General features: G+C 38.7%; 1 protein-coding gene across 2 annotated transcripts in view; it reads right to left on the bottom strand.

The window, feature by feature from the left end:
* Positions 1-19739, bottom strand: part of rcor1 (REST corepressor 1) — a 119512-nt gene that overhangs the window by 45506 nt on the left and 54267 nt on the right. For both annotated transcript variants that reach the window (XM_073039712.1, XM_073039711.1), the window contains exons 4-5: positions 16338-16390; positions 6303-6464 (exon numbers count right to left, since the gene is read on the bottom strand). In XM_073039712.1, the coding sequence (XP_072895813.1) occupies positions 6303-6464; positions 16338-16390 (215 nt within the window). The remainder of the gene's footprint in view (positions 1-6302; positions 6465-16337; positions 16391-19739) is intronic.

Here is a 19739-nt window from a genome sequence, read left to right as displayed (position 1 = left end):
CTTGATAAAATGCTTAAGATATCAAGATAAAGAAAAGATCCTGAAGGCGGCTGCCCTATGTGCCAGAAAGAGAAATGAGCCATTGATGATAGAAGGGAAAGCAGTTCTTTTCTATCCTGATATAAATTATGACCTTTTGAAGACAAAGAAGAAATTTAATCCAGTGAAAAAAGTTTTATGGGAAAAGGGTTATAAATTTATATTGCGCCACCCGGCAACACTGATAATTTTTTTGGATAACGGAAAAAGAAGATTTTTTACTGATCATCGAGATGCAGAGGAGTTTGCACAAGAACTCCCAAATATTCGCTAGACACAGTAAAGATTTAAAAGTGAAACAGATTAAAGATGAAGACGGGGACAGTGAAGTGAATTGATGGACATTAAGGACAGAAGAATATTTAAATATACTTTTAATTATATGATACAGGGGGAGAAAGGTAAAAATTTGATAAATATTAATCGAGAGTAGTGATATTATTTTTTCTTCTCTTATTATATACTTTTTTCATGTTACGGGGAGCTGGGGGAACTTCGGATCGATCGCTACAGGATTCACGTGTGTAATCATGGCGTTTGCCATGACCCGCACAATGGAGGAGGGTAATGTTTTTTTCCCATTCACAACATTAGCAGGGGGGTTTTTTGTTTTTTTTCCCTTTATAATCTACTTTTCTTTTATCTTTCTTTCTTTGCCTGGATGATTGGAGGGAAGACACATAGCAACATGGAGAATTTTAAAATAATTCCCCCAAGGTACTATGAGAGTTGAAATATTATGTATTATTATAGACTGGGGTAACCCCGTAAAAAATAATGACTAATTTACTGAATTTTTAAAGTTTTAATGTTAATGGGCTTAATGGACCGGTGAAAAGAAAAAGAATTTTAACATATATTAAGAAAATGAAAATAGATATAGCTTTTATACAAGAAACACATTTAACAGAGATAGGACATCAGAAATTAAAGAGAGACTGGGTCGGAAATGTTATAGCAGCTTCATTTAATTCAAAAGCGAGGGGAGTTGCAACTTCGGTCAACAAAACTTTACCAATTAAAATACAAAATGTATTAATTGATTCTGCGGGAAGATATGTAATTATACATTGTCAAATCTTTTCAGAACTATGGACTCTTATGAATATTTATGCACCAGATGAAAACGATGTAAAATTTATACAAGAGCCTTTTTTGAATTTGGCTGACGCACACGATAAAATATTAATAGGTGGAGACTTTAACTTTTGTCTAGACCCAGTTTTAGATAGGTCAACAAAGGTTGTTACAAAACCAAAAGTAGCAAAATTAACTTTATCATTGATGACAGATTTAAATTTGATTGATATATGGAGAAGAATTAACCCGAGAAAGAGATTATTCATTTTATTCAAATAGACATAAAACTTATTCAAGGATAGACTTTTTCCTACTATAAGCGAATATACAAGACAGTGTGAAAAATATGGAATATAAAGCAAGAATATTGTCAGATCATTCCCCCTTGATAATGACAATGATAATAATGGACAAGGATGAATCGATTTACAGACAGCGATTTAATTCGATACTATTAAAACGTCAAGATTTTTGTGACTTTATGAAAAAACAGATCCAGTTTTTTTTGGATACAAACTCACATTCAGTTGATGATAAATTTATATTATGGGAAGCGATGAAGGCATATTTGAGAGGCCAGATAATAAGTTATACTTCTAAAATTAAGAAGGAATATATGGTAGAAATAGATCAATTGGAAAAACAGATTACAAAATTAGAAAAAGAATCTCAAAGATATATGACAGAAGAAAAACAAAGACAACTTGTTAATAAGAAGCTACAATATAATACACTTCAGATATACCGAACAGAAAAAGCAATTATGAGAACTAAACAGAGATATTATGAACTAGGTGAAAGATCACACAAGATTCTTGCTTGGCAGTTAAAAACAGACCAGGCTTCCAAAACAATAAATGCAATTAGAACAAGTGTAAATAAAATTACTTATAAACCTTTAGAAATCAATGCAACTTTAAAAATTTTTTATTCTGAACTGTATCAATCAGAATCACAAAATGATACTGTTGAGATAGAAAGGTTTTTAATCACAAATAACTCTCCCAAAATTGAATTCGGAAGAACAGAAGTGATTAGATATGCCTTTTACATTAAAAGAGGTCGAAGCAGCTCTAGGATCACTTCAGAGTAATAAATCTCCAGGAGATGGTTTTCCGCCTGAATTTTACAAAAAGTTTAAAGATTTATTAATTCCTCTTTTTATGGAGCTAAAACACCAAGCAGAAAGAATGCATAAACTTCCAGAATCTTTTTTGACAGCTATTTTAATAGTATTGCCAAAAAAGGACAGATCTTTTAAAGCCAACATCATATAGACCTATTTCTTTGTTGAACACAGACTATAAAATAATAGCAAAGATTTTATCTAATAGATTATCTAAATACTTACCAAAATTAATACACATGGACCAAACAGGATTTATTAAAAATAGACAATCGGCAGATAATGTAACTCGGTTACTTAGCATAATTCATTTGGCACAAAAGAGGGAAGAAATGAGTGTGGCAGTTGCTTTGGAAGCAGAAAAAGCATTTGATAGATTGGAATGGGATTTTTTATTTAAGGTATTGGAAAAATATGGATTAGGAGTATCTTTTATAAAATGGATTAAAACCTTAAATACTAACCCCAAAGCTAAAGTGGTGACAAATGGCCAAATTTCAACATCATTTCAGTTAACAAGGTCAACTAGACAAGGTTGTCCATTATCACCTGCTTTATTTGTGTTGGCGATAGAACCATTAGCTGAATTAATTAGAACTGACTCAGATATTATGGGTTTCAGGGTTTCTGATTTATCTAACTAACCCATTGCATTCGTTATGTAAATTATCTTGTAGATTGGAAGAATATGGGAAAATATCAGGGTACAAAATAAATTGGGAGAAAAGTGAAATTTTACCCCTTACTAAAGGAGATTATAGTCAATGTCGATTAATAACTCAATTTAGATGGCCGATAAATGGTATAAAGTATTTAGGTATAAGAGTTGATAATGATATAAAGAATTTATATAAACTAAATTATTTGCCATTATTGAAAAAAATTCAAGAGGATCTTGATAAATGGATGATGTTACCAATAACATTAATAGGTAAAGTCAATGCTGTAAAAATGAATATATTCCCTAGATTACAATATTTATTCCAAACACTACCAATACAATTACCGCGTTTTTTCAAGAGTTAAATAAATGCGTGAGGAAATTCCTTTGGAAAGGTAAGATGTCAAAAACATCGTTGGAAAAATTGACATGGAAATTTGACCTAGGAGGGTTACAATTACCAAATTTTAAGAATTATTACAAAGCAAATCAACTTAGATTTATTGCATCATTTTTTTGATGACAATAAACTGGCATGGATTAGAATAGAATTAGATAAAATAGGAGAAAATATACCAGAAGATTTTATATATAAATGGGAATCTAAATGGATATGGGAAAAGAAAGAATCTCCTATACTAAAACATTTGATTGATTTATGGAACAAGATAAATGTTGATGAGATAAAGAAATCTTTATTAGCAAAGAGACCTTTAATTCAAAATAAACTTATCCCTTTTATATAACTGGTTTCACAAAGGGATTAGATATATAGGAGACTGTTTTGAAGGAGGTATATTAATGTCATTTGACCAATTAAAGAATAAATATAAAATATCAAATAACACTCTTTTCTGTTATTTCCAATTAAGGGCTTATTTAAGAGAGAAACTGGGTCAAACAATGTTATTGCCAAAACCTAATGAAATAGAAACTTTAATTCATAAAGGAAAAATTAAAATTTATTTCTGGTATGTATAATGTGATTCAAAAACAGGCAATTAAACAAGGAATTCATAAGTCAAGACAATAATGGGAAACTGATTTGAATATTAAAATTGATGAAACAAGTTGGTCAAGATTATGTCTTGACAGTATGACAAATACAATAAATGTTCAACTAAGATTAGTACAATATAACTTTTTACATCAAATATATATTACACCACAAAAAATAGATTAAACTCAAATTTATCTGATCAATGTTTTCGATGTAATCAAGAAATTGGTACTTTTTTTACACTCTACTTGGTCTTGTTTTAAAATTCAATCTTTTTGGACAAATTTAAGAGTTTTACTGGAACAAATTATTGGAATACAACTTCTGCATAATCCAACATTATTTTTACTAGGCGATATTGAAGGGATAAAATCGAAATCCAAATTGAATAAATATCAGAAAGAATTCATAAAAATTGCATTGGCAGTAGCCAAAAAAGCTATTGCAGTTACTTGGAAATCGGATTCATACTTAAGTATAGATCGTTGGAAAAATGAAATTTTTAGCTGCATTCCACTTGAAAAAATTACTTAATAGTTTGAGATAAATATGAAATATTTCTGAAAATTTGGCGCCCTTATTTACAAAAGATAGGATTAAATATATAGGTGCTCCGAAGATAAAATTATTGGTTATCTGGGTAAAGAATTAAATATACATATTAAAGCTATTATGAACTCCATGGAGATTGTGGGGATCTTCTGATATCCAGGCATTCTTTTTTTCTTTCTTTCTTTCTTTCTTTTTTCTTCTCTTTTTTTCTATAGGGATATGTTTGAGGGGAGGGGGGGAAGGGTTGACAATTTATTTTTCTTTCTGTAACCTATTTGAAAATTCAATAAAAAAATGTTTTAAAACATAAAAACAGGTGGCCCCCGTGTTTTGAGCGTTCGCTTTACGACAGCTCGCTGTTACAAAAGACCTACATTAGTACCTGTTTTCACTAATCAAAGAGGATTTTCGTTTTTACGAAAAAAAGACGCCCACTTTATACGTGTGTTTACCCCAAGAAAGACTACCACGACCGTGAAGCCTTGTGCGGGCAGTTGTGTGTGCATGAGTGTATGTGCCGATTTTTTTTCTCCAAATCAATTTTAGCTCGCTTTTCCCGATTCTGATAAATGAAACTGCACCATACATACAATATTTCTACTTTATATAGGCTGTATATTTATATCATTCCTGCTTTTACTTTATGTTAGTGTTATTTTAGGTTTTATGTTTTATTTGGTATGATTTGGTAGGTTATTTTTTGGGTAATTTGGGGTAAATTAATGGTAACTGCTTCTTCGCTTTACGACATTTCGGCTTACAAACGGTTTCACAGGAACACACTACCTTCGGATAGTGCAGGAAACCTGTATCTAAGATCACGAGGATATCAAAAAGCATTAACTGACTGCTTAATATATTGCAAGTAACAGCAGAAGCAATGGCAGATATACCAAAAAATAAGTCAACTGGAGCATTGGTGCCACCTATCTGGCTGGCTGTAATTTAAATGATGGTACACATTTATTTAAAAAACCCACTGGGACAGTAGTACACAAAAGTCAGTATTACAACTGACAGTTCAGTTCTCTACTTCCATTTTCTTTGAGCTTTATGAGAACCCGAAGCTTCTGCTATTGAATGTCAACAATAAAAGTTAGAAGACAAATAAGAAACAAATCTTAATTCCTTGCCAATTTTCTCCCCTCCAGAAAATCTTAACATCTGGCAAGCAGGTTCCATGGGTACAATGCACTGTTCGATATTTCAACTGCAATACTACATAATGACCTGAGACCCAATAAGTCAGTATCAGAATGATCCTCACCCAATGCTTATATTATCAACAGCCTCTGGATGATAACTCCTTAGTGGAAACAACATTGAAATACACCAAAGGACAATTGGGCTTGTAAGTAAGTTAGCAAACTCAAGATATTAATATTTAAAAATAGTTAATACTATAAAAAGTCGGCAAATCAGCGGTGCATCTGCAGAGTTTCAAGTGAGTTCCAAATTAAACCGGTCAACAACAAACAATGGATTTGATGGGAAATCTGACTACACAAACTCAACTGACAATTGAACAATGATAGTGGAGTCTTGTGCTAGCTTTGAAATCATACACCAAGTAAACTGTACTGTATAGCAGCACCTAGCTGAAATCTGTCCATCTCACATGCGACTTCTCAGTTAGGGATGACTGCACGAAGGGAAAACATGCACAAAAATAAGTTTAACTCGACCAAAGCTGAGAATATTGAAGTTTGCCTCAATTAGGATACGAAGCTCCAATGAAAAATATCACAGAACATAAAGTAGCTTTGTGTTACAAGTATAATTTTTTTTGACTCAAATTATTTACACAGGTACAATATGCATTTTTAAAATTCTCGTATTCCTACCATTTGCTGAATTCTGTGGAAGGTCTTCCCATGGAAACTGAATGCTTGCTCGAAGAGTACCCGGTCCTCCACAGTCCACTCATCTGGGAATGGTGTGAAGTTTGGAAGGTCAGCCAAGGATTTCTCAATGTTATGTTTGTGCCAAAAGAGCATGCCAAGGGCCTGTGGGAAGAGGGGGAAAAAATCTCTAGGTGAAAAGAAAATTTCAAAACAGTAACATTGAAAGGAGATTGAAAAATTATGCTATTAAAATGAAATCTGCACAGAGCCATTAAGTTTCATTATTTACTTGCAAAATATGACCAAATCGGCAATTTATTCAATGACTGAGTTAACATTAGTTAAAATTTCACCAAACTGGAAGGATTAATCATGAATTTCAGAAGGTTCCAGCTTTACTGCCTCTTCAAATCACTTCAACTAAAGGTGACTGATTATAGGTATTGTTTGCTAATACTTGCTTGTCAGAGGAACACATGGACAGAGAAGAGGCAAAATGAAATGCGTTATGATCTGCAACTTCTGATTACTATTAACATAAAAACATACAAGGACGTGATGCCAACAGGCAACATAAAAATGATAAAGTCTACAGATGCTGAAAATCCAGAGCAACACACACAAAATGCTGGAGGAACTCAGAAGGTCAGGCAGCATCTCTGGAAATTAATAAATAGTTGATGTTTGGGGCCAAGACCCTCCTTCAGGACTGAAAAGGTGGAGGGAAGGGAAGAAGAACAATTTTACACCTTAAAAATGGTAATGAAAAATTCTTTACATGTGTTAGACCATAAGATATAGGATCAGAATTTGGCCTTTTGGCTCATTGTGTCTGCTACGCCATTTCATCGTGCCTGACCCATTTCCCTTTTATCACAAATCTCCTGCCTTCTCACCATTATCCCTTCATGCCCTGACTAATCAAGAATCTATCAACCTCTGCCTTAAATATACCCAATGATTTGGTCTCCACAGCTGCCAGCCTCAATAAATTATACAGATTCACCACACTCTGGCTAAAGAAATTCCTCATCTCCATTGTAAAAGGACTCACCTCTATTCTGAGGCTGTGTCCTCTGGTCTTAGACTCCCCCAGCATAAGAAACATCCTCTGCAAATATACTCTATCAAGATCTTTCCAGCATTCGATAGGTTTCAATGAGATTCTACCCCCCCGCCATTCTTCTGAATTCCAGAGCCATCAAACGCTCCTCACATGACAAGACTTTCAATCTCAGAATCATTTTCGTAAACCATCTTTGAACCCTCTCCAATGTCTTCACGTCCTTTGTTAGACAAGGGGCCCAAAGCTGCTCATAATATTCCAAATGAGGCCTCACCAGCACCTTATAAAGCGTAACATTACACCCTTGCTTTTATATTCTAATCCTCTTGAATGAAAGCTGACATCGCATTTGCTTTCCTCACCGACTTAACCTGTAAATTAACTTAGGGAATTCAGCATGAGGGCTCCCGAGTCCCTTTGCACTTCAGACTTTTGAATTTTCTCTCCACTTAGAAAACAATCTATGCTTCTATTTCTTCTACCAAAATGCGTGACCATACACTTCCCGACACTGTATTCTTTCATTTCTTTGCCCATTCTCCTAATCTGTCTAAGTCCTTCTTGTAGCCTCTGCTTCTTCAACATTACCTGCCCCTCCACCCATCTTTATATTGTTTGCAAACTTGGCTATTAAGCTATCAATTCCTTCATCCAAAATCAATGATCTATAACGTAAGAAGTGGTCCCACACAGACTTCTTTTATTCCAACTCTTTGCCTCCTGTCAACCAGCTACCCATGCTAGAATCTTTCTTGTAATACCATGAGCTCTTAACTTGTTAAGCAGTCTCATGTTAAAGGCCTTCTGAAAATCCTAGTATAAAACATCCACCGATTCTCCTGTCTCTCCTGCTTGTTATTTCTTCAAAGAATTCAAACAGATTAGTCAAGAAAATTCTTCCCTCAAGGATACAGTGCTGTCTTCAGCTTATTTTATCACATGTCAAGTATCCCAAAACCACATCCTTAACAATTAACTCGAACTTTTTCCCCAACCACTGAGGTTAGACAAAATGACCTGTAATTTCTTTCTTCTGCCTCTCTCTCCCTTCTCAAAGAATGGAGTGAAAGTTGCAATTTTCCAGTCCTCCAGAAGAATGCCAGAATCCAACTGATTCTTAGAATATCATTACTCTTGCCTCCACAATTTTTCAGCCACCTCCTTCTGGATCAACTGGTCCAAGCCACTTAACTATCTTCAGACATTTCTGTTTCTCAAGCAACTTCTCCCTAGTAATGGCAACCACTCACTTCTGTCCCTTGACACTTGGAATTCTGGCATACTGCTAGTGTCTTCCACAATGAAGACTGTTGCAAACTGTAGAGTCATACAAAAGTGCAGCATAGAAACAGGCCCTTCTGTGCAGAGACATTTAAACTGCCTACTCCTGTCAAACTGCACCAGGAACATAGCCTTCTGCCCATGTTCCTATACAAGCTTCTCTTAAACATTGAAATCAAGTTTGTTCCACACTGTCACATGCTGAGGGAAGTATCCCCTCATTTCCCCCTTAAACTTCTGACCTTTCACCCTTAACCCATGACCTCTAGTTGTAATCCCAGCCAACCTCAGCGGAAAAAGCCTCTTGCATTTACTATCAATATCCCTCAATTTTGCATACTTCTACCAAATCCTTTCAATCTTCTATGTTACAAGGAATAAAGTCCTATTCTATTCCTCTCCAGCATCATTTTCCAGCAGTCCGATACCTACTCTCACCTCTCTTTTACACTTTACATATCTGAAGAAATTTTTGGAAACCTCATGCAGCATTTCAAAATCTGTGGCTTAACCTAATTACACTAAATCTGCAATTTCAGTATGTAGAAACACTTCAAAGTGAAACGAGTTATGACCTACCTTCAGTAGCTACCTCCTGGAAGCTAAGCATTGGTGATAAACCAACTAAAAAGCTTTACCTAAAAAAAAATTCAATTGTAGATACAGCCATTGTGATTTGTGGATTAACAGCATCCTTTGCTGGGATGTGGGTATCTGTCAGGATTATGATCTATTGCTCATTACCTGCAACACTTGAGATGATGAGTAACTGTCTCCTTAAACTACTGATGGCATTCTCAAGAATGCAATCCCCTCTCCCTCAGATCCCATCATCAGCTCCTGGGCCCTCAGAGGCTCCATCTTCCTCTCACCCCAACCCTTCCCTCTCCACTGACACAACCAGCCTCCCTCCCCCCTCTGATCCCATCTCATCCGTGCCGGGTCTTTACCATCCCCTCCGACTTTCAACTCTCTGAGGCAGAGCACTCTGTCCTCATTAAGGGCCTCACCTTTGTCCCCCTTCGCCCACACCTCAGTGAATTCTGCGTACGCCATGACTCTGAACTCTTCTTCCGCCGGCTCCGTCTCCGAGCTTACTTCTTTGACAAGGACTCTCCTACACCCACCGATGACCCCTTCTCCCGTCTTCAACCCTCCTCCTCTTCATGGACACCCCGCTCTGGTCTTCTGCCTGCTCTGGATCTCTTTACTGCTAATTGCCGACGGGACATCAACCATCTTGACTTCACCACACTGTTCCAATTCCAATCTCACTCCTTCCGAACGCTCTGCTCTCCGCTCCCTCCGCACCAATCCCAACCTCACTATAAAACCTGCTGATAAGGGGGAAGCTGTTGTTGTCTGGTGTACTGACCTCTACCTGGCTGAGGCACAGCGACAGCTCTCTGATACCTCCTCTTATTTACCCCTTGATCATGATTCCACTAAGGAGCACCAGGCCATTGTCTCCAATACCATCACCAACCTTATCAGCTCTGGGGATCTTCCATCCACTACCACAAACCTCATAGTTCCCACACCCCGCACTTCCTGTTTCTACCTCCTACCCAAGATCCACAAACCTGCCTGTCCAGGTAGACCTATTGTCTCAGCTTGCTCCTGCCCCACTGAACTCATTTCTGCATACCCTGACACTGTCTTATCCCCCCTTGTTCAATCTCTTCCCACCTATGTTCGTGACACTTCTCATGCTTTGAATTTTTTCAATGATTTTAAGTTCCCTGGCCCCCTGTCTTATTTTCACCATGGACATCCAGTCCTTATATACCTCCATCCCCCACCGAGATGGTCTCGAAGCTCTTCGGTTTTTTTTGGATTCCAGACCTAACCAAATCCCCTCTACCACCACTCTCCTCCGTCTAGCAGAATTAGTTCTTACTCTCAATAATTTCTCCTTTGGCTCCTCCCACTTCCTCCAAACCAAGGGTGTAGCCATGGGCACCCGTATGGGTCCCAGTTATGCCTGCCTTTTTGTTGGCTTTGTGGAACAGTCCATGTTCCAAGGCTATACTGGTATCCATCCCCCTCTTTTCCTTCGCTACATCGACGACTGCATTGGCGCTGCCTCTTGCATGCGTGCTGAGCTCGTCGACTTCATTAACTTTGCTTCCAACTTTCACCCTGCCCTCAAATTTACCTGGTCCATTTCCGACACCTCCCTCCCCTTTCTTGATCTTTCTGTCTCCATCTCTGGAGACGGCCTATCTACTGATATCTACTATAAACCTACAGACTCTCACAGCTACCTGGACTATTCCTCTTCCCACCGTCTGTTGCAAAAAGGCTATCCCCTTCTCACAATTCCTCCGTCTCCGCCACATCTGCTCTCAGGATGAGGCTTTTCTTTCCAGGACGAAGGAGATGTCTTCCTTTTTTAAGCAAAGGGACCTCCCTTCGTCCACCATCAACTCTGCTCTCAAACGCATCTCTCCCATTTCCCGCACATCCCTCACCCCATCCACCCGCCACCCCACTCGGGACAGGGTTCCCCTTGTCCTTACCTACCACCCCACCAGCCTCCAGGTCCAACATATAATTCTCCGTAACTTCCGCCACCTCCAACGGGATCACACTACCAAACACATTTTGCTGCTCTTTCAAACACTCTTTCTGCTTTTCGCAGGGATCGCTCCCTACGCGACTCCCTTGTCCACTTGTCCCCCCCATCCCTTCCCACCAATCTCCCTCCTGGCACTTACCCTTGTAAACGGAACAAGTGCTACACCTGCCCTTACACTTCCTCCCTCACCACCATTCAGGGCCCCAGACAGTCCTTCCAGGTGAGGCGACATTTCACCTGTGAGTCGGCTGGTGTGGTATACTGCGTCCGGTGCTCCCGGTGTGGCCTTTTATATATTGGCGAACCCGACGCAGACTGGGAGACCGTTTCGTGGAACAACTACGCTCAGTCCGCCAGAGAAAGCAGGATCTCCCAGTGGCCACACATTTTAATTCCACGTCCCATTCCCATTCTGATATGTCTATACATGGCCTCCTCTATTGTCAAAATGAATCCAAACTCAGGTTGGAGGAACAACACCTTATATACCGGCTGGGTAGCCTCCAACCTGATGGCATGAACGTTGACTTCTCTAACTTCTGTTAATGCCCCCCCTCCCCTTCTTACTCCATTCTTGACATATTTAGTTGTTTGCCTGTTCGCCATCTCCCTCTGGTGCTTCCGCCCCCCCTTTCTTTCTCCTGAGGCCTCCCATCCCATGATCCTTTCCCTTCTCCAGCTCTGTATCACTTTCGCCAATCACCTTTCCAGCTCTTAGCTTCATCCCACCCCCTCTGGTCTTCTCCTATCATTTCGCATTTCCCCCTCCCCCCACTACTTTCAAATCTCTTACTATTTTTCCTTTCGGTTAGTCCTGACGAAGGGTCTTGGCCCGAAACGTCGACATTGCTTCTCCCTATAGATGCTGCCCAGCCTGCTGTGTTCTACCAGCATTTTGTGTGTGTTGTTGTTTGAATTTCCAGCATCTGCAGATTTCCTCATGTTGGCATTCTCAACCTTCTTTGGTGGAGTCATCCAGGATTTAAACTAATTATCATGAAGGGCAAGTGTTAAAAGTGCACTCATCCAGACTTCTGTCATGGTGCTGGTAGAAAGGCTTTGGAAAGTCAAGATGGAAGTCGCATATAACTGAACATCTAACCTCTGACTTGCTCTTGCTGTTCAATACCTTGTGGAGTTTCTGATCAAAAATTTCCATAGAATGATTAAAATCTTGGATTCACCATTTGTACTGCAGTTAAATATCAAGAGGACACACTAGACTCCTTGATAGTGATGAGCATCCAGCAGATAATTTTTAATACTTATTCATGCAATATAGATGTCATTGACAAGGGCAGTATTAATTGTCCATGAGCAACCTCACAGTTCTTCAACTGAAGGTAGTCCCAGTGTTACTTGGTAGGGAGTTCCTGGATTTAAACAGTGAGGTGTTGAATCTCCAGAGCAGATGGAATGAGACGTGGAGCCGGTGGTGCACCCTTGTCTTTTTATGGTGCTAACAAATTTAGCAAGTATTGTCAGAGTAGCCTTGCCTGTTAATTTCAATATATTTAAGTACACTGCACTGAGATATAGCATGCAGATAAGAGTGACAAAGCGAAAGAGTTTGAACATGGGCCTTTCGGCTCAATCAATGCCAAATACAGTGCCCACCTAACTAGTCCCAGTTTCCTGAATTCATCCCATTCCCCTCCAAACTGCACCTCTCCATGTACTGATCCAAGTACTTCTTAAATGATACTATCGTATCTGCCTCAACCACTTCTGCTGATCTAAAAAGAGGACCTACTCTCTCCCTAGCCACCCTATTAATATAATTAGAGAACCACTTGGGATTTCCCTTAACCTTACCTACTAGATCTATCGCATACCTTTTCTTTGCCCTCCCAACTTCCCTCTTTTTGTAATTAGAGGGACCACTTGTCCCAAACCTCCTAAACCCAATGGATGCTTTCATCATTTTCCTGACTAGAGCCTCAACATCTCTCATCAGCCAAGGTTCTGCCTTTAGCCTATTGTTGTTCTTGGTCATTCAATCTCACACTTTTAGAACATAGGCCAGTAAAGAACAATACATGGCCATAATGTTGTGAAAACCCATATAAACCTACTGAGATCAATCCAACCTTTCCCTTAAAAGCCTTCCACATCTCAATCATTCTTTTCCCCTCAAACAGGTGACCCAATGATATCTGCTAGATCCTGCCCAACTCCCTCAAAATTAGTCCTGCCCCAGTTTTGGACTTTAAACCTGCACATGGACAGTAGAGGAAATAAGTGTTTGGTATGGTGAATAGAGGAGCAAAAAGAAAAAGGGAATGTTTGCTGTTACTTATCAGTTTATGTGTGTATGCTTTCTACTTCACACTGGGTCACTACTTTCTCTAAAGCAGCAAATGATTTGTCAATCTGCATTCATCAAACAACTCACCTCTAATCCTGCGCTGGAAAGAAATCTAAACCCAATGAAGACTGCTAGATCAAGGACGTTACACAAAAACTACTGCAACAACATCTTAAGTATGAGATGAGTGGACAACTAATATCATATTCTTATGCAAGACATAACAGTGAACATTTGAGCATTCTTCCCATAATGCTCAGCAACCTCAGTTTTACCAGGCTTCTTTAATGCCAGCCTTGGTCAAAAATGACATTAACAGCAGTTACCTCACTTCTAAAAGTTTACTCAAGCATAATATCAGTGAGCAGGCAATGGTAACACTATTCTCAATGTCATGATGCTTTGCTGATTACAGATTACAATGACCGGGCCTCATTTTTGTAAGACAGGACAACCAAATTCTCATACTGCCATGTGGCTGTTGGTATTGGAAATCTACTAGAACAGCCTGGTTAGTGATACAACTGGATCTATCATTGGCAGGGTGCTATCCGGTCCCTTAGTTGAATGATTCCAATTCAACTGTATTACATAAAGTGTGTTTATAGACAATGATGTGGTAGGACTGAAGTACAATGATTTTCATTGGTCGGATTCCAGTATAAAAAAATTCAGACTTTTAGCTGTGTTTGAAATATATTTGTTTATGCTGCTTTATATTTAACCAGATGGTTGGATGGTCCCTTCTGCTGCACTATAAAAATGCTATTACAAACCATTTGTAACAGAATGAAGTGATGAGTTCAGGACAAATTTTTATAACAAAAAGTGACAATTTTGCTTCATAAAGTCAGCTATGACATAACACAAGTAAATATTTCCAATCAAAAATTAGTTATACTAAGTAGCTCGAAGTGCAACATCGTCAACATGATGTATTAGCATATCAACACCAGGGCAGCGAAAGTTGCTGCATAGCTTGCTGAGCAGACTTGAACTATTAGTTAATTTAAAGCAGTACTCAAGTCTAGCAATGACAGATGGAAGTAAATTTGGAAGGAGCTGCTGCTGTGCAGACAGATTAAACAGTCATAGTTGTATACTTTCAATATGGTCTCTGAAATTTACAATCAAGACCTACTTTTCAATCAAACTGGGGGGGGAGAAGAAGAGGGACTAGATGAATTCTGCAGCTCGGATATTTTTCAGTACTCCCAAGACAAGGATGAATTGGACAAATATGCCCATGTCTCTTTTATAAGTTTTTAAAAATATTATCATTACAAAATTCTGAGCACGATGAAAACAGAAACTGATAAAGTAACTTGTGGCAGGCACTCAGCTTACAACATCCTACAAATGGTGACGCCATTTAAAATTGATCAAAAACTAATCTAAAAACTAAAAATGCCAATTCCCATGTATTGTACACAAGTTACTAACTGCAACAAATGAAATCCTTTTCCAAAGGAACTTCCAGATTTCAGCTTTTCTTTCATACATCATCACAATTACATGCAACAAAGCAATTGTGCCAAACTCAAGGGTCACTTGTTGGAACTTCATTCACTCAACATGTTTTCTCTGAAACAATAAATATCATCTCTGCACTTGTCAAATTCTCCCCCCCCCCCCCCACAGAACTGAAAGGATGCTTAACAAGAAATATTTGAGAAAATTTCAGAGGTTTGAAATAAACATGCCAAACTTGGATTCAATCATATAAATAACAAGGAATGACTGACATCATTAGCAAAACGATCTCAAGTATGCTCTTAACAAGTTGCTTTTTTTTTAATGGCACCATTAAAAATTTCAGACTGTCCCCTTCACGTGTACGATCAAAAGTCTAGCAAGAAACAAAAGGAGCAGGAGGCAAAAGGAGCAATTAGAAAGGTGGTCAAATATTAAGAGACTAATATGAAATTTAGGATAAGACATAGGAGACTGCAGATACTGGAATCTGGAGCAACACAGAATGCTGGAAGAACACAGTGGATCAGACAGCATTAATGGAGGAAGATGGACAGTTGATGCATTGACTTGAGACCCTTCACCTGGAGCTCACGGTGACAGAAGTTTGAAGACTAGAGATACAGATGTGGAGAAATTTATAAGAAGGTGGTTATAGGCTTGGAAGTAAGGAGATGAACAAGATTCAGGCAAGCATTGAAACATGTTAATTATACCCTTGGTTTAGACAGGTGCAAAAGGCAAAGCCCTAGGTTTATCTAATGTTTAATTGGAATCAGAAATTAGGCAAATAATCTGACAAAGATTGTAGAGGAAATTGAGGTTAGAGAAAGTCTGGTAGAAATAGTGATGAATCAAATAAACAGGTCAAAAAAGATTCATGAGAAATTTCAGGGGTAATACTCAAAGATAGAAAGAGAACTCATTACTGCAACTGCTTTGACTAAAACCAGGTTGATTTGACTGCAATCCAACTGAATTGGGAATGAGGGATGTGAGACAAAGCCCCATCAATATAGAGAATTTTATTTGTGATCATTTGGGTACTGTGGCAGAGAAAGAAGGATGATTGGGCACTGTATTGTGGCATGATCAAGGTGGTCAGAGATATCATTTTTAACATGATGGACAAGAAAATTGAAGATGCCATAGTAACCTGACAAGGCATAGAAACTAATGACAGGCTTACTGAAGAACACTGGACACTTGTGAAAAGGAAACATTAGCACCAGAGGAAAGGAATCGTTTTCAGCCAGTTAGCACGAGGGCAAATTGGGCAAACAGAATTGGCTCAAAGATCAAATTTTATATCTTAAATGTTATTACCTGCTCCATGTTGTAGCCATGCTTCTCTTTTGCTATTGCAATGTACTCATCCACTGAAAATGCAAAACAAAAAGTTAAAACTTTTACAACTTTTAGTGAACATAATATATACAGAAGCAGGAATAGGCCATTTGGTCCTTCACAGCTGCTGCACCACTTAAAAAGATCATGATAGATCTTTCACTTCAGTATCATTCTTCTGCACCAGTCCCACCTCTATCATTTCCCTTCATATCCTAAAAGCTATCGATCTGTCAATTCCAGCCCCCAAAGAAACAGCTTCCATTTTTGTAACCCCATGTATTGGAAGCCATTTACTTCACATCATTCCTTGAGACATTCATTTAGCTCTGAACTTATTGCCATTATGCCAATTTGCCTGCAGCCTAGGAGGAAAGCTGGATATTACTATCTTTGTGGTTCTTTCTTTTAATTCTGACCCCAGCTACTTGCATTCCTTCAGAGCCATCAGCTCTGCAATTTCAGCATCACTGCTTCTTATGCAGACTCTACAACCGAGTCTTTCCCTTTCCACTCCTGGTTTCCGTCTAGCCCCCATGATACATCTGAGTTGTGTAAAGGACTACAGAGAGCATCCACACAGGATGCAAAAAAATTACCTCTAATAAACATGGTCTGAGACTTCTCCATCACTACCTTCTGGAATCCCAATTGTAGCAATAATTTTTATGCTATGTGACTGAACATTTCTACAGTATGTAATCCACATGGTCAGGTAACTGACCCTCTGCCTGAATTCTGGACTCCAGCTCATCAGCTCTGAGTTAAGTCACCCCTTGGATGGCATTCCAATGCAGTGGATCCTCCAATGTTTATTCCACTGAACAATGAACTTTGGTGTTCTAGTTTTTGGATAAATAATCTACTTCACTATCAGCACACACTAAGGACAGAGATTCACTTTTTTTGTGTATTCTTTTGCCAGCTTGCAGTATACAGATATGGAGATGCATGGACCCTCAAGTGCACCAAAAATATACAGGATACAATACTGTAAGACCAGCTTTAGAAAAGCTGAAGGCACAAGTTAACATGTTTGTAGTATAAATTAATGAGTTGGGTGAAAGTTCAGATGGGCTGATTAGCAAGTTAGATGACATGAAATTGAAGTTGTGGATAGCCAGTTGGTCAAAGCATAGATCAGTCGGAAATAGGGACAGAGAAATGCAGATGAAATTTAACCCAACAAGTGAGCTGATGCATTTTGGGAGGGCAAATGCAAGTGAAATGTAGAGTAAAACAGTTGGACCCTTAGAAGCATGATGCACACAGAGATCTTGGGATGCAGGTCCATAACTCCCTGAAAGTGGCCATACAAAAAGGCAGTGTGTTAAAGGAAACATGTAGCATGCTTGCCATCAATGGCCGGGCCACTGAGTTTAAAAGTTTACAAATTAGAAAGTCATGTTGCTGCTGTATAAAACTTCATTTAGGCCACATTTGCAGTAGTGTGCAGCCCTATTTGCCACACACCAGGAAGGGCACGGAAGCTTTGGAAAGGGTACAGAAGTAGCTCACTAGAATGTTGCCTAGATTGGAGTGTAGTAACTGTAAGGAAAGGCTGGACAAACTTGAATCATTATCTCTGGTGAACAGGCTGAGGGGTGATCCGATGGAGTATGCAATTGAGTCAATTCTGAATCCACCTCACTAGCCCTCCCCAAATCCCATATGACCCTAATACACGAGAACACTTTTGAAGGCCTCATTAAAGTCCATATAGAAAAGGGTAGATAATCTTTTTTCCAGGGTAAAAATGTCAAATACTAGAAAGTTGGGGGTGGGGGGGGACTTCAAAGATTTGTGAAGCAAATATACACAGGTACACCACACACTCAAAGTGCTAGGTGCCTATCATGTGTTGCCTGTGAAGGTGGTAGAAGCAGATACACGAGCAACAGTTAAGCAGCATTTCAACAGGCAAAAGACCAGGAAGAGTAAGAAATATACAGATCAACTTGGTTTAAATCAATGGCATAGTCAGACCAGACATAGCAGTGACGGACTTGTTCCTGTGCTATAGTGTTCTAACTGAGCTCAATACCATGAATAACATCCTTGAGCAGAAAAACGGAGTTCTCAGTACTATGTCGATCATTTAAAACAATGTGACAAAACAAAAGACAACAAGCAATATGTTCTTTAAAGCTGCAGTTCTAATTATATGTTACGTTATGAACAGATTGGTAGCACACAAATCAGGTTTGAGGTACAGGTGTAGCTCACTGGTTCATACAATAATTCTGATACCACTGCTTGACTTGTCATCAAATTACCGATGCAGCCGAGTATCATCAAAAACAAAACTTTCTCAGCAAAACTTAGGAAATGACGCTTGGGTGAAAATGTTGGCTATTGGACGTGCTGTGAATATATGCACAATTTGGACATCATGCTAAGATCAAGAATTAAAGTTTTTAATCTGTTCTTATTCTGATGTGGAAAAAATGCTGTCAATTTCCCCAAACCTTCTGGTACCATCCAAGCAATTTCATTACAAGTTGTCAAACTCACATTTCCTAATTGTTTTTAGTTTGCATATTCAGACTTCATGTTTTCTACGCCCACTTAGTGCATCACAATGTAAAATGCACACTCCACTTTTCATTACTGTATAGATCTGATCAAGTGGGACACTTTAAATCGTGTCTCATTGCAAATGTATGTGAAAATGTTAAAGGTATTCCAACAAACTGTACTGCATACAGTCGGCCCTCCATATCTGCGGGGGATTGGTTCCGGGACCCCTCGCGGATACCAAAATTCGCAGATGCTCAAGTCCCTTTTCCAACCTGTCTCAATCCGGTGGACCTTATTACCCAGCGGAACCCCAGACCTTATTTAACCTGTCTCAGTGCGGTGGACACTAGGACCCAGCGCCAGAGCTCTGAATGCGCAGTGTTTCTGTTCATGAAAATAATCACCATCACGATTGAAAATAAAGTAGAAATAATAAAGCGATCGGAAAGATGTGAAACGCCATCGGTCATTGGAAAAGCGTTAGGCTACGTTGGTCAACGATCAGAACAATTTTAAAGGATAAAGTGAGAAGGGCTCTGCCCCGATGAAAGCTACAATTATTACTAAGCAACACAGTGGTTTAATTATTGGGTTTTGGGTTTTTGATCCTCCACATCAACCCAGCATGGTGGAGAGCGCACTCGGGAGCGGCCTGTCCCAAGTCCCAAGAACTTCCGTTCCCAAGCCCGGCGCTGAAACATACATTCTTAAGTGTTTCAAATGCATAGAAAGGTAAAATATATTATATATAAACTAAGACAAACGTTTGACTATCTGACGCTAAATAATACTGGATGTACCTGTTCCGACTTACTTAGTAAGAGAACTTCCGATTTTTTGATCCCGATGCACGATAACCCA

Source organism: Hemitrygon akajei, chromosome 3 (genome assembly GCF_048418815.1).
Source record: "Hemitrygon akajei chromosome 3, sHemAka1.3, whole genome shotgun sequence".
NCBI lineage: Eukaryota > Metazoa > Chordata > Chondrichthyes > Myliobatiformes > Dasyatidae > Hemitrygon > Hemitrygon akajei.
The sequence above is the reverse complement of the archived record's forward strand: the minus strand, read 5'-3'. Positions and strand labels throughout refer to the sequence as shown.